We start from the raw sequence: 14206 nt of genomic DNA on the forward strand, positions 1-14206 counted from the left end.
AAATGTATACAGTAATGTTTCTATACCTGGTTTGCAGCCCATTAAGCTGGCACCGTGCCCACTCCACCCTCAGACCCTGGGAAGTGTTGGGAGGATTAGCTAGGGCCCTGTTCCTGGACAGGCTTGTCAGTAATGTTACTTAAACTGTCTTTACAGTTGTTGAAGAGAAGCTGTAGAATGGAAGGCAGACTGCTGGTTAATGTTTTTTAAACTTGAAAGTCAAGAATACTTTCCTAGGCGAGAGCATCAACGCTTTTTTTTTTGCCTTCCCTGCAACTCCTCTGGTCAGTGTTAAGATCTTCAATTTCCCCAGTACTGGGGGTTTGAACTACAGGCATCACACTTACTAGGCAGGTGCTCTGCCACACATTCATAGGCAGGCTGCTTTGTATTAAGGACTGGCATCTGAACACCTGGAAAGCTTTCCTGGCATGATACCCATGTCCTGGTGTTGCTTTCCTGGCAAAGGCCTTTGCTTGTGCTCCGAGTGGCATCCCTTGAGCAGGTCTGTTGCACGCATGGTGTGGGAGTGTGGAAAGTACTCGCTCATCTGTCAGCATCCAGCCCCGGCCACCCGAGATGGGTGCTGCCCGGGCAGAGCCCCGGCCCCGGGCCAGCCTGTCTGGCTTGGAAAGCTAGCTAGCTCTGCCACTTCCTCCCCAGGATTCTGGGTTCCTGTAGCTTCACTTTGTCAGGATTAAATGACTTAAGTCTCCGAGAGCTCTGAGCCAGTGGGAGCCAGCTCCCTCCTGCCTCTGTGTGGTGCAGACACAGCCCTGGGGGTTTTCTCTAACCACAGCCTGCTTCTTCTCTCATTCAGAGGTGCATGGGTCTCGTGTGGGCGTCTTCTTATTGCTCTGTACTAGGCTTTCAGACGTGCTTTTCAGGGGAGACACTGACGACACTCAGAATCGAGGTGCATATGGGGTACTTTCTACCCTTTCGCCACCTTCTTAGTGAGCAGGAGATGAAGTCAGCTGATGCCAGGAAGGTGGAATTCCAGCCCGTGATGCTTTAGTTCACTTAGTGGCCCTAACTCCTACTTAGCTGTTCACCCTCTGCCCTTCTCTCCACTCTCTGGCTCCTGGGGAGCCCCGGTGGTTTCGGGTTCCTCTCTGCTTCTGGCCGTTCCCTGCCAGGCATGCTCCTTCCTCTCTGCTCTGGTCAACCCGAGGCCTCTGGACTTGTGTGAAGTCCTCCTTGTCCGAGACCTCCTTCATTCCCCACAGAGCAGTTGTTTATAGAGTCAGGACCGAGAAAGACAATGTAGCACAGGCTCCAGCCTATAATCATAGCTACTTGAGAGGTGGAGATTAAGGCGTTATAGTTCAAGGCCAGCCTAAATGTGAGAGGCTGTCCGTCAGTCAGTGGCTGGTCATGGCTGCCTGTGCCTCACATCCCAGCAGCAGAGGGAGCCCAAATAGAGGCCAGCCTGCTGCAAGTGATACCCTGTGTGTGCGTGTGTGCGTGCGTGAGTGCGGGCGGGCGGGGCGGCGCACGGGCGCCCGTGTACAAGTATACAAGTCCAGGGGCTTGAACTCTGGGTCTGGGCTCTGTCCCTGAGCTGCTTTTGTTCAAGGCTAACGCTCTACCACTTGAGCTCAGTTTTTTGGAAGTTTAGCAGAGATAAGAGTCTCACAGATGTTCCTGCCCAGGCTGGCTTTGAACAGCAATCCTTAGATCTTAGCCTCCTGAGTAGCTAAGATTACAGGCATGAGCCACCTGCGTGTCCAGCTAGACCCTTTCTGGTAAAGAAATACAGAGACTAGTGGGGGCTGGGAAGGTGGCTCAGTGGTAGAGTGCTTACCTAGCATGCATGAAGCCTTGGGTTCTAGTCCTCAGTACCACATACACAGAAAATGCCAGAAATGGTGCTGTGGCTCAGGTGGTAGAGTGCTAGCCTTGAGCAAAAGAAGCTAAGGGACAGTGCCTAGACCCTGAGTTCAACTGCCAGGACTGGTAAAAAAAAAAAAAAAAAAAAAGTAAAAAGAAAGGGAGGGCTGGGAAGGTGGCTCAGTGGTAGAATGTTTGCCCTGCATGCATGAGGCCCTGGGTTTGATTCCTCAGCACCACATAAACAGAAAAAAAAAAAAATAAGCTAGAAGTAACTCTGTGGCTTAAGTGGTAGAGCGCTTGCCTTGAGCTGAAGAGCTGAGAGACAGCGCCCAGGCCCAGAGTTCAGGCTCCATAACCGAGGAAAAAGAAAAAGAAAGGGACTGTTGAAGTGGTAAAGTGGTAGAGCATCTGCCTGGCAAAAGCAAGACTCTTGAGTTCAAATCTCAGTATTGCCCAATAAATAAATATACGAATGAGTGAACAAATAAATAAATAATAAACCGTTTGTTGTCAAAAATTCCCTGATTGACACCAGGAACTAAACATACCCAAGCCCTTTATCTGACAGACGTTCTTAGAAGGACACACACTTGAGGCCTCCTAAGCTTCCAGGGTGTGGACAGCAAGAATGTCTGCCCCAGGCGGGGTTAGGCTAGGGAAGCACACGTGTACTAACACAGATTGACCACTTCATGTGGAAAGCCAAGTGCAGGCCCCTCTCACAGCCCTGGATTGTGCGAAAACAACACATGTCCTTTCAACTTTTTGCTTGAAGATAATTATAGACGCACAGGAAATTGCAAAAGTAGAACACAGAGTCCTGCTCCCCACATGGGTGACATAACTGTAGCACACATTGCCTCCAGGAAGTCGCCGTTGGTACGGTGCTGTCCCTGTCCCGTGCCACAAGACGAGCTCCACCCCCCCCCCCATCAGTGCCTGTGCACTGGGGGCATCACATCTGCTCACGCATGGGATTGCAACCTGTGTCGGTGCCACATTTATCAGGTGAAGCAGGCGAAACAGCGGTTGATTGTCCTTGGGGAGGCTTAATGTGGTGGCCAAAGGTGACAGGGTATGAGACCCTCTTTTTCACTGTCACATTAAACTTTTGTGTGTGTGTGCGTGTGGGTCCCTGAGCTTTTGCTCAAATCTAGCATTCTACCACTTTGAACCGCAGAGCCACTTCCAAGCCTGTGACTGTGAGCGGACTCATGTCTCAAAAAACTCACAGCCTCAAATGCAGTTAACACAAAGCTTATAAAGGCCAAACCACATGATTAGTATAAGGAACTAACCCCAGGTGCTGTGTTCAAGCACCAGGACCAGCCTGTAATCCTAGCTAGTTCATGCCTGTCATCCTAACTACTCAGGAGGCTGAGATCTGAAAATTATGGTTCTAAGCCAGGCTAGGCAGGAAAGTCTGTGAAACTCTTATCTCTAATAAACCACCAGAGAACTGGAAATGACACTATGGCTCAAAGTGGCAGAGTGCTAACCTTTTTTTTTTTTTTTTCTGGTCATAGGGCTTGAACTCTGGGGCATGGGTGCTGTTCCTGAGCTCTTCAGCTCAAGGCGAGCGCTCTTCCATTTGAGCCATAGCACCACTTCCGGTTTTCTGGTGGTTTATTGGAGATAAGAGCCCCACAGACTTTCCTGCTCAGGCTGGCTTTGAACTGTGATCCTCAAATCTCAGCCTCCTGAGTGACTAGGATTATAGCCGTGAGCCACCGGCGCCTGGCTAGAATGCTAGTCTTAAATGAAAGAGCTCAGGGATATCACCTAGGCCCTGAGACTGAGAAATTTAATAAAGAAAATTGTGTGCTTGGCGCCAGACACCCTGAAGTCTTCCTCTTCCTCTGTTCCCCTGTGTAGCTTGTTGGGATACTTTAGAGCAAATGCAGGCATCTTGCTTTTCTCTTTTGAGCACCTCAGCACACCTGGAACTTGTCTCCCGCGTAGCAGACCTTTAGAACTGGCAGTGTTTTCCAGGCAGTTATCAGCCTCACAGATTTACAAGGAAAACTTCCAGGGGTGTCAGTATCAAAACGGTTCCAGCTCTGCTCTTATGGTGGGGGCACTTCCGCTTTGTGTCCCCCTGGCTGCCCTGGTGGGCGTGGGCTTCCACCTTGTGTCCCCAAGGTGGTCCAAGCCAGTGATTTTTGTACTAGAGTGTCATCTCAGTGTCGGACATCCCAGGTGGCCTTCCCTGCCTGTCACCAGGACACGTGGCGATACGTGGCGACCTCTTGGTTGTCACAGATGGTGGGGTGACATGGGGTCAGGGGCTGCCACCAGTGGGTAGACTGCTCACATCCCGATGGCACTTGTCTGGCGCCAAGCACCAGCCCTGGTGGAGCTGACACTCCTCAAGCGTGTGACTTGCAGGAGCCGCCTGGTGCCCGCTATGCCCTGCTCTGTGTGGGCACACCCTCCTGACATCTGCCAATGCTGGGGTGAACACAAGCCCTCCATCCAGGGAGCTCCCCTTGGAGTGTCCGCAGAAATGGTTTAGAAATTTGTGGGTTCTTGGGGAGGGTGTCTAGAACCCTTGCCTAACTTGGAGATGGGTGTGTCCACCACTCATTCGAGGGGTGGTGAATTAGGGGTGTGGTGAAGGTGATCCAGGAGCCCAGGTGCCTGATGGGATGTGTGTCCTGTTCCTTTGCAGACCGTGCCCCCAGCAAGCGGATGTGCGGGGTAACATGTCCAGCGTGTCCGAGGAGAGGAGGAGAAGGCAGCAGAATATCACGGAAGGACTGCAGTTCATCCAGTAAGAGAGCCGAGCGCGCCTGTCCTGCCTCCTTCTCAGGGCCTTCTTGTCTGGGGTGGGGGTCGCACATTTTTGCCAACATGAAGAACTTTGCTCGAGTGTAACAGGTCCTGGTAGTGGGGTTAGACGTGACATTTGTGCTCTGAAGTGAGCCTTGCTGTTGCTGGTTTTGAGGGCGTCCACAATACTGAACTGGAGTGTTGGCGTTTGTCTTCCTCCGTCTGTCTGCATGGAGTGCTGAGGTCCTCCGACATTAGGAAATGTGCTAGTGACGGGTGACAGCCCTGGGGTGGGGGGCAAGCGGGCGGATCAGAAGGAGACCTTGTCCTCCAGTAAATTGGATCAGATAGTGTTAGGACTTCTGAACTATTTTTAACCTCTTTGGTATTTGAGGAATTAGGCCTTCTTTTAATAGAAGTACATTTGAAAGGATCATGGTATACTTAAGAAAATAACAGGAATAACTTAGATTTTTTTTTTTCTTCATAGCAACCACAACAAATACTACTGGTAAAGGAGATGTGAATCTTTCTTTTAAAAGTGCTTTGTGGAGCTGGGCAACAGTAGCCTGTAATCCTAGCTACTCAGGAGCTGAGGTCTGAGGATCACAGTTCAAAGCTAGCCTGGGCAGAAAAGTCCCCAGAAGTGATGCTGTGGCTCAAGTGGTAGAGCACTAATCTTGAGCACAAAGAGGCTCAGGAACAGCACCCAGGCCTTGAGTTCAAGTCACAGGATCAGCGTGTGCGCGTGTGCGTGCGCGTGTAAACGCACATAGACAGATAGACACACACATACACACACTCAAATGTGTTTTGTGCCAGCAGCCAGCTGATTGGATCCACAGTTTAAGAACGTGTTTAAGAACATGTTCTGCTATGTGCCCAGTTCTGACTTTTTTTCTTGTTCTTAGGTCTCCACTGTCATACCCAGGGACCCAGGAACAATATGCGGTAATGACCCTGGGAAGGTGGGCTTGGAGGTTGGGCGTGGATTGCTGGGGAGCTGTAATCTTCAGCAGAGGCTGCCACACTCCGATCTTGTGGCTCAGATCAGCACAGCTGCCCTTGTTCACAAATAAAGTTTTATTGAAATGTCCCAGCCACATGCTGCTGTTGGTATATTATCTGTGGCTGCCTTTGTGACAATGTGGCCGTTGGGACAGAGATCATACAGCCCAAGAAGGCTTAAAATAATCACTATTTTAGCATTTATGGAAAAGTTTGCCAAACTCGGCTAGGCAGCTTTTGTGGAGGCATACTTGACTTGGACAGTTACCCTGTATTTGCTGAGTTCGTATCCTTGGAATTAGTTTAGCTTTAGTTTCTTGAAAACTGCCCCTCATTTTACCAAAGATAAGTGGTGCAAGATTGGAGAGGAGAGGGTTGGGTGTGTGGTTTTTATTTGGAGGACAGGGGATCTGAATAGCTCAATGGGAGGGGTTCACGGTGGGCAGCCCTGCCTGCAGGACATAATGGCCAGCTCTTTGAGCCTTGAGCAATAACCAGCAGCTGGTCACCCATGGCTTCTCATCTCTGAGGATTTGGTGCTACTACCTGTCATCTCAGTGCCTTGACCGCTCTCTCTTCCCTTCCTCTTCCATTCAGTTCTTTCCTCTTCCTCTTCCCTGCCTCCATGCTGATGCGGAGTCAGGAAGTATTGAAAGAAGCCCTTTCATTTTGAACCTGGGGCTGGGGCTCACAGACTGTCAAGGTCCTACTAGCTGTTAATCTAGTCAGCTTAGACATGAATTCATAAAATGAGACCAGAAAAGTTTTGACTATTTGTGATATCTTCTGATGGAAAAGGACTTTTGAAATACCTTAGCAATGACAGACAAAACTTTGGTACCAACCCAGAGAATGTCCACCCTTACTAAAGAAAATGACTTAGCTCCCATCCCTCCCCCAAACCAGTAAATGACCAGGCAAATGCTTTACATAAGACGCCATACTCTCAAGGCTGTGAAAACCAAAAGTCACACAAAGAAAAAAAGGACAAATAGTATTTTTCTACTAGAAACTGTCCAATGATACACAGGCGCACGTACAGGCACTCATTTACATATGCATGTCTTCTGTCAGAGGTGAAGTTAGTGTAAAACCATGTGCTGACATGTTCCTCATTGTGTAAGCGGGACCTGGCTCGGAGCGATCTTGCTGTGGTAGGCTCAAAATCAGAGCTGGGCACCGGCGCCTCTTGACTTAAAAAGGCCAGAGTCCCTACAGGAGGCACCCATGGCTCTGTGCCAGCATCTTAGCTGCTTCCCTGCTCCTGTCAGATGGGTTCTGAGAAGTGTTACATTTAAACCACAGAGGGTACTTAGACCCCCATCTTGCTTACAGAGGCAGCTTTCTCATTTTAGGTGTATTTGCGTGCTCTTGTGAGAAATCTTTTTAATGAAGGAAATGATGTTTATCGGGAACGTGATTGGACTAGCTCAATAAGCCAATATACAGAAGCCTTGAATATAGCTGATTATGCAAAGTCTGAAGAAATTTTAATCCCTAAAGACATCATTGAAAAACTGCATATAAATCGTATTGCCTGCTATTCTAATATGGTGAGTGTGTTTTTTGAAACAGTGTTTCTAGAGGGAAGATCTTCCTCATTGCTATGTAACATTTCTCTGTGTATGTGGGGTATGGGATGTGTGTTTGAACCCTAACACTGATCTATATCCCCAGCCATCTTCTAGCTTTCTTAAAAAACACAGCATAGGGCTGGGAAGGTGGCTCAGTGGTAGAGCGCTTACCTTGCATGCCTGAGGCCCTGGGTTCGATTCCTCAGCACCACATAAGCAGAAAAAAAAAGCCTGAAGTGGCACTGTGGCTCAAGTGGTAGAGTGCTAGCCTTGAGCTGAAGAGCTGAGGGACAGCGCCCAGGCCTAGAGTTCAGGCCCCACGACCAGACCCCCCCTCCAATAAAAAAACCACAGCTTATTGTTACCTGTGCTCACCCATGACATTTTTCTCCTCCTCCTCCTCCTTCTCCTCCTTCTTCTCCTTCTTCTCCTCCTCCTCCTCTTCCTTTTCCTCCTGTCTTTCTCCTTTTTTGCTAGTCATGAGATGAGACTTAAACTCAGGGCCTAGGCACTATCCCAGAGCTTTTCTGCTTAAGGCTAGTGCTCTACCACTTTGAGCCACAGCTCCACTTCCACTTGCCTGCCTGGGCTACCTTTGAACAGTGGTCCTCAGATCTCAGCCTCTCCAGTAGTTAGGATTATAGGCGTGAGTCATCAGCGCCTAGCTACCCATGACTTTATTTTTTTTGGTCAGTAGTGGAGGCTGAACTCTGGGCCTTGGTGCTGTCCCTCAGCTCTTCAGCTCAAGGCTAGTGCCCTACCCTTGAGCCACAGCACCATTTCTGGCTTTTTTCTGCTTATGTGGTGCTAAGGAATGGAACCCAGGGCCTCATGCATGTGAGGCAAGCACTCTACCACGTAACCAACTTCCCAGCCCCTACCCATGACATTTTTAATGTACTTCAGAAAGGTGACAACCCAGGGTTGCTTAGGATGGGGAGGGGCACTGGACACCAGCCATGTCACCCAACTTTATCTCTTGGGGACCTGAGCATTCATGGCCAAATAGTAACATGCAAATGTTCCTGACTTTTTTTTTTAAACAGTCATAGGGCTTGAACTCAGGGCCTGGGCACTGTCTCTGAGCTTCTTTTGCTCAAGGCTAGCACTCTACCACTTGAGCCACAGCACCATTTCTGGCTTTTTCTGTGTATGTGGTACTGAGGAATTGAACCCAGGGCTTCATGCATGCAAGGCAAGCACTCTACCACTGAGCCACATTCCCAGTCCATGACATTCTTTTTTTTTTTTTTTTTGTCGGTCATGGTGCCTGAACTCTGGGCCTGGGCGCTGTCTCTCAGCTCTTCAGCTCAGGGCTAGCACCCTTGGCTAGCTACCACTTGAGCCACAGCGCCACTTCCGGCTTTTTTTGCTTATGTGGTGCTGAGGAATCCAACCCAGGGCCTCAGGCATGCAAGGCAGGTGCTCTACCACTGAGCCACTTTCCCAGCCCCCTGACATTCTTTCTATTTCTGTGTATTTGAAATCTTTTTTTTTGCCTGTCGTGGACCTCTGGGCCTAGGCGCTGTCTCTCAGTTCTTCAGCTCAAGGCAAGCGCTCTACCGCTTGAGCCACAGCGCCACTTCCGGCTTTTTCTGTTTATGTGGTGCTGAGGAATTGAACCCAGGGCCTCAGGCATACAAGGCAAGCCCTCTACCACTGAGCCACCTTCCCAGCCCTGTATTTGGAATCTTATAACAAAAATCACCCACACAGGAAACGAGCGCTTTGGGTGTGGGTGAAGGGCCTCCCACAGGAGTGTGGTGTGGCACTGACTCTCTCTGGCCTTCCACTCAGGGTTTCCACGAGAAGGTTTTGGAAGACTGCAACGCTGTCCTCAGCTTCAATAGCGGCAACTGCAAGGCTCTGTATCGCAAGTCCAAGGCCTTAAGTGACTTGGGAAGGTACCGAGAGGCTTATGACGCGGTGGCCAAGTGCTCCTTAGCAGTGCCTCAGGTATGCACCTAACACTCCAGTTCATCTACTTTCCCACCTGCCTCTGGCCTGCTCTCTTATACCCAGTTAGAGGAATGGCAGTGAATGGGTTAAATTTCCCACATAGCTGCCAGCCTGCAGGACAAGTGTGTAGACAGGGAAATGGCGCCTCTTTTCCCTGTTCTCCGGCCCGGTTAGCCGGGTATCCTTCCATGAATTATACATGTTGTCTTTTTTTCAGGATGAACATGTAATCAAACTAACACAAGAGCTAGCTCAGAAATTGGGATTTAAAATAAGGAAAGCATACATTAGAGCTGAGGTAAGCGAGAGTTCTCCGCATTAAGGTCGTCTTCATTTTGCCTTAGTACTTGGAGTCATTTGTGTTTCTAAAGATGTGTCCTGGTTTTATTCCAGCTCTCAATGAAAGCAGTCCCTGGGGATGAAGTTACTAAGGTAAAGTCACTGTCTGTGTCAGAATTTACCTTAAGAGTCCTGCTGTTCACCTCTTCAGTGTGAGCCTCCTAACTCCACAAGCTCATAGCAGGCCATAGCTTCCATCACTTACTTTATATTTTAATTTTGGCAGGTCCCAGGGCTTGAACTCTGGGCCTAGATGTTGTCCCTGAGCTTTTATGCTCTATACTAGAACTGTATCACTTTGAACCACAGCTCCATTTCTGGACTTTTTGGTGGTTAACTGGAAATAAGAGACTCATGGACTTTCCTTGCCAGAGCTGGCTATGAACCAAGATGCTCAGATCCCAGTCTCCTGAGAAGCTAGGAAGCTCGTATAAAGTGGGCCACCAGTGCTCAGACAAGTTACAGTTTCTTTATTTCGTTGTAGTTTGATTTTCAAGCTTAAGCCAAGTCTTGTATTAGAGTAGCTAGGATGCCAGCTGCCATGGCGAAGGGATTAGAAGTGGAGTGGTAACTGGATTAGTCCTTGGTGTTCAGCCAAGTAGTTTTTGTTTTTTGTCAGTCCCGGGCTTGAAATCAGGGCTTGTGCACTGTCCTGAGCTTCTTTTGCTCAAGGCTAGCACTCTACCACTTGAGTCACAGTGCTCCTTCTAGCTTTTTGGTGATTAATTGGAGATAAGAATCTCATGAACGGGGCTGGGAAGGTGGCTCAGTGGTAGAGTGCTTGCCTTGCATGCCTGAGGCCCTGGGTTCGATTCCTCAGCACCACATAAAGGAAAAAAAAAAAAAGAATCTTATGAACTTTCCTGCCTGGGCTGGTTTCAAACTGTGATCCTCATATCTTAGTTTCCTGTGTTGCTGGTTACAGATGTGGGCCACTAGTGCCTGGCTCCGAGTGGCCTTTGAGCAATGTGGGCCACTAAAAATAAGTGGTGGTGGCCAGATAGGCTGATGCGTCCTCTCATCCTAGCTCCTCGGGAGGCTGAGGCGGGAGGATTGCTTGGGCCCACATATAATGAGATTCCTCCTCAAAACAAAGGAGCAGGGGCTGGGAAGGTGGCTTAGTGTTAAGAGTGCTTGCCTAGTGTGCATGGAGCCCTGGGTTGGATTCCTCAGTACCACATAAACAGAAAAAGCCAGAAGTGGTGCTGTGGTCAGGTGGTAGATTACTAGCCTTGAGCAAAAGAAGCTCAGGGACAGTGCCCTGGCCCCGAGTTCAAGTCCCAGGAGTGGCACAAAAAAGGAAAAAAAAAGAAAAAGAAGAGCAAAGAGATGCTACTGCTGCTCTGTAGGTTTGAACATGTCTTTAGTTCTGGGAGCTAAGTCAGATTTCTATGCAAGTCTGTGTTGCCCTCTTAAGATGAGTTCTACAAAGTGCTTTGCAGTTTGCAGTTTAGAATGCTGAAAATTCTATGTTTGGTTTGATTTTTAGCCCATGAGCTGTTCCGTGGAGGATATCGAGCCAGGTACGTTTCGTGTTCTCCCTGTGGCGTTGCTCAAGCACCATGGGATGATCCATGTGGCCAGGCGGTGTCACTGGACGGCACTGTCACGTGGCCACGTCTCCCCTGGCCCTTTGCGGTCCCCTCACACTGTGTGAGCACCTTTGCACATCTGTTTCAGATCTATTGACCCCAAGGCAAGAAGTGCTTCCCGTGGTCTCCCTGCCCGCACCTGCTTTTTCTCACGGCGTTGGAAACGAGCTGGCCTCAGTCCCTATGATGCCTTTGACTTCTGTCTTGCCACTGCACGTGGAAGAGAGTGCTCTGCCACCCACGGTGCTGGCCAATGGAGGAAAGACGCCCTTCTCCGCCTCCGAGGCTTTCCTCGACGACGGAGACATGGTCCTGGGTGATGAGCTGGATGACCTGCTTGATTCTACGCCCGAGAGCGAGGACGCCATTATGGTGAGTGGCAGCCTTCAGCCTCTGGTCTGGAGGATTTACTTTTTTGTTTAAATTGCAACGTAGCCTGGGAGGACGCCTTCCCATGTGGCTGCATCAAACTTGGGGTTTCTTACTTTCAAATGATGTGGGTTTTTGTTTGGTGTTGGTCCTGGGGCTTGCACTCAGGACCTGGGCACTGTCTCTTAGCTCTTTTTCTCTGATGCTTTATCACTGGAACTACATACACCTCCACTTCCAGCTGTTTGCTGGTTAGTTGGAGATAAGTCCCACAAACTTTTCTGTCCAGGCTGGCTTTGAATCAAAATCCTCAGGTCTCAGCCTCCTGAGTAGCTAGGATGACAGGCGTGAGCCACCAGGCGTAAGCCCGGCACTACATTGTTCTGGGAACACAGTCTTGGGCCCTCTTGTGCTATCTGCATCTGCCACCACTGCTGTGTGAGTAGAGTGGGTGCGGAGGGGACCACGTCACCTGCCAAGCCTTGGTCCTTCCTAGAGAGCACTTCCAACCCCTGCCAAGCAGGGAATATGGAAAGAATATAGAAAGACCCTTCACACCCTGGCCTTGATAAGAAAGAAGAGTGGTGGTGAAATTGTCCAGTGAATCATGGCTCCTATGAAGCTGGTGCAGGACAAGCCCACCTGTGCAGTTTGTTTCTGGGCAGCTAGAAAAGAAGCCGGCAAAACTTGGTCAGCTTATGAATGGTATTCAATCTTTCTTCTCCAGCCCTCAGCTCTAGTCCGAGGACCCCTCCAGACAGCCAGTGTCCAGTCCCGGCTGCCCTTCTCTACTCCCTTGCTGGGAACCTTGCCCCTGGGTGCAAGGTGCGCGCCCCTGCCCTCCTTTGCCGAGCTGTACCCACCTCTGACCTCCTCCCTGGAGGACTTTTGCTCATCTTTCAGTTCATTTGCAATGACCGAGCCCAAACCAGGTAAGCATCCAGCTGAATGCTGCATGATTGCAGTCCCTTATGAGCAGGAGAACGCGTGTTGTCAGTTACAGCCCTGTAGGGACTTGAGTTGTTTTTACTGTAAGGACAAAGGGTAGGCTTGAACCTCCATCGGGAGAGCAAGGAGCCAAGGTGTGAGCATGGACATGGGCCCTGGTGTCCTGCAGGGGGCTTGGTGCGGATGGAGCAAGGTCTCTGGTGCATTTGCCAGTAAAGATCAGCCCTGTCCTAGAGGTTTCAGAGGACAGCGCATCTTGTCCCATCCCGAGCTGGAAACACACCGTTCACATGTACCTGTAGATGATCGCAGATGCCATGTCTGGGGTGTGTGCTCTTAGGCTCAGCATGCTGCCCACAATGCTGAGGGCTTAGGCACACTCCTGTTTTTGTCTTCTTTTTTTTTTTTTTTTCCAGTCCTAGGACTTGAGCTCAGGGCCTGGGTGCTGTCCTGGAGCTTCTTTGGCTCAAGGCTAGTGCTCTACCACTTGAGCCACAGAGCCACTTCTAGCTTTATCTGTTTATGTGGTACTGAGGAATCAAACCCAGGGCTTCATGCATGCAAGGCAAGCACTCTACCACTAAGCCACCTTCCCAGCCCAGTTTTTGTCTTCTTTAACACAAACTTTGTGTGTGTTTTTGTTTTTGTTTTTGTTTTTTGGGGGGGTCCTTGTGAATGTTAGACAGAGCTGTACCACTGAGCAAACCCTCTGCCCTTTATCCATACTAGAAAAAATAGTGAGGCATTGTGATGTGGCTAAAAGGCCTAAATTGAAGCTCATTAAAACTTCTAATTAAAGAGGAGACAGATGGCAGAGAGGGTATAGTGGCAGAATAAGACTGAGTGAGCTGTCCTGCCTTTCAGAGGGAACTCTTTTTCCATTTAATTTTTTTTAATATGTAATTTTATTAGTATTTTTTGTTTATGTGATACTGAGGGATCGAACCCAGGGCCTCATACATGCTAGGCAAGCATTCCACCACTAAGCCATGTTCCCAGTCTCTTTTTCCATTTTTGAATGGGAACAGTTCTCTTAGATTTTTAACAGCCACCTTGATAGGCCTGGCTTAGGTGAGGTCTCCCAGTGGTAGCTCATTATTTGAATTTGGTGACGAAGGGTTATTTCCACTCTGGTTTCTAGAGGGAAGGGAAAGCCTCAGGGCTCTGTGCAAGGCAGTGGTGAACACAAAGGTTTCAGGAGCCCAGGGAGGGAAAGCGTGGGGAGCCAGTGGCAGGCAGCCCCCCTAAACCCTGATGTTCTTATTGCATGGTTAGAAAAGGTCTCTTGAAGTTTTTTTTTTTTGTTTGTTTGTTTTATCATTTTAGATGTGTCCACCTCAACTACTAGAGAGGGATCAACGCTTAACAGGAGTAATTCCTCCCTTTTACTTGTAAGTGCCACTTCCTCTTTTGTAATACATCGCTTCCATTGAACCTCAGTCTTGTAATGAGTAAACTGAATGAACACCGCAGGCTCGCTCATGTTTCCTGTGTGCTGTGGAAGAGTCTGTAAGGCTTGCCTGGAATGCCAGTAACAGATGACACTGTCACAGCAGACCCACACATGGGGCAGGTAGCCCACAGGCTCGAGGGCTGTCACAGATCAGGCACGGGAGGTGCGTGCCGGTGCTGCACAGCATTTGTGTTACTTCAGCACTCACAAAGCAAGGACCACAGGAAGGGGCTCAGACCCACAAGAGAAAATCCTAAACACAGATGGAATCCCCTCGTCCTTATTCTTCGCATGACTCACTGTTCTTTAGTGATAGTACAATATTTGTTGCCTGTTTCTTTTTTTTTCTTCTTGTT

The 14206-nt window shown here is 49.3% G+C and overlaps 1 protein-coding gene across 1 annotated transcript in view; it reads left to right on the plus strand.

Moving 5' to 3' along the window:
• The first annotated feature begins 4507 nt into the window (after window positions 1-4507).
• The window catches only part of Zc3h7a (zinc finger CCCH-type containing 7A), a 25313-nt gene continuing 15614 nt past the window's right edge, over window positions 4508-14206 (plus strand). The window contains exons 1-10 of the mRNA XM_013011210.1: window positions 4508-4609; window positions 5520-5559; window positions 6972-7169; window positions 8988-9146; window positions 9367-9447; window positions 9543-9581; window positions 10978-11011; window positions 11169-11452; window positions 12177-12381; window positions 13724-13788. Of these exons, the coding sequence (XP_012866664.1) occupies window positions 4542-4609; window positions 5520-5559; window positions 6972-7169; window positions 8988-9146; window positions 9367-9447; window positions 9543-9581; window positions 10978-11011; window positions 11169-11452; window positions 12177-12381; window positions 13724-13788 (1173 nt within the window). The 5' untranslated portion in view covers window positions 4508-4541. The remainder of the gene's footprint in view (window positions 4610-5519; window positions 5560-6971; window positions 7170-8987; window positions 9147-9366; window positions 9448-9542; window positions 9582-10977; window positions 11012-11168; window positions 11453-12176; window positions 12382-13723; window positions 13789-14206) is intronic.

The sequence above is a fragment of the Dipodomys ordii genome, unplaced genomic scaffold (assembly GCF_000151885.1).
Source record: "Dipodomys ordii isolate 6190 unplaced genomic scaffold, Dord_2.0 Scaffold14, whole genome shotgun sequence".
In the NCBI taxonomy this organism is placed as follows: Eukaryota; Metazoa; Chordata; class Mammalia; order Rodentia; family Heteromyidae; genus Dipodomys; species Dipodomys ordii.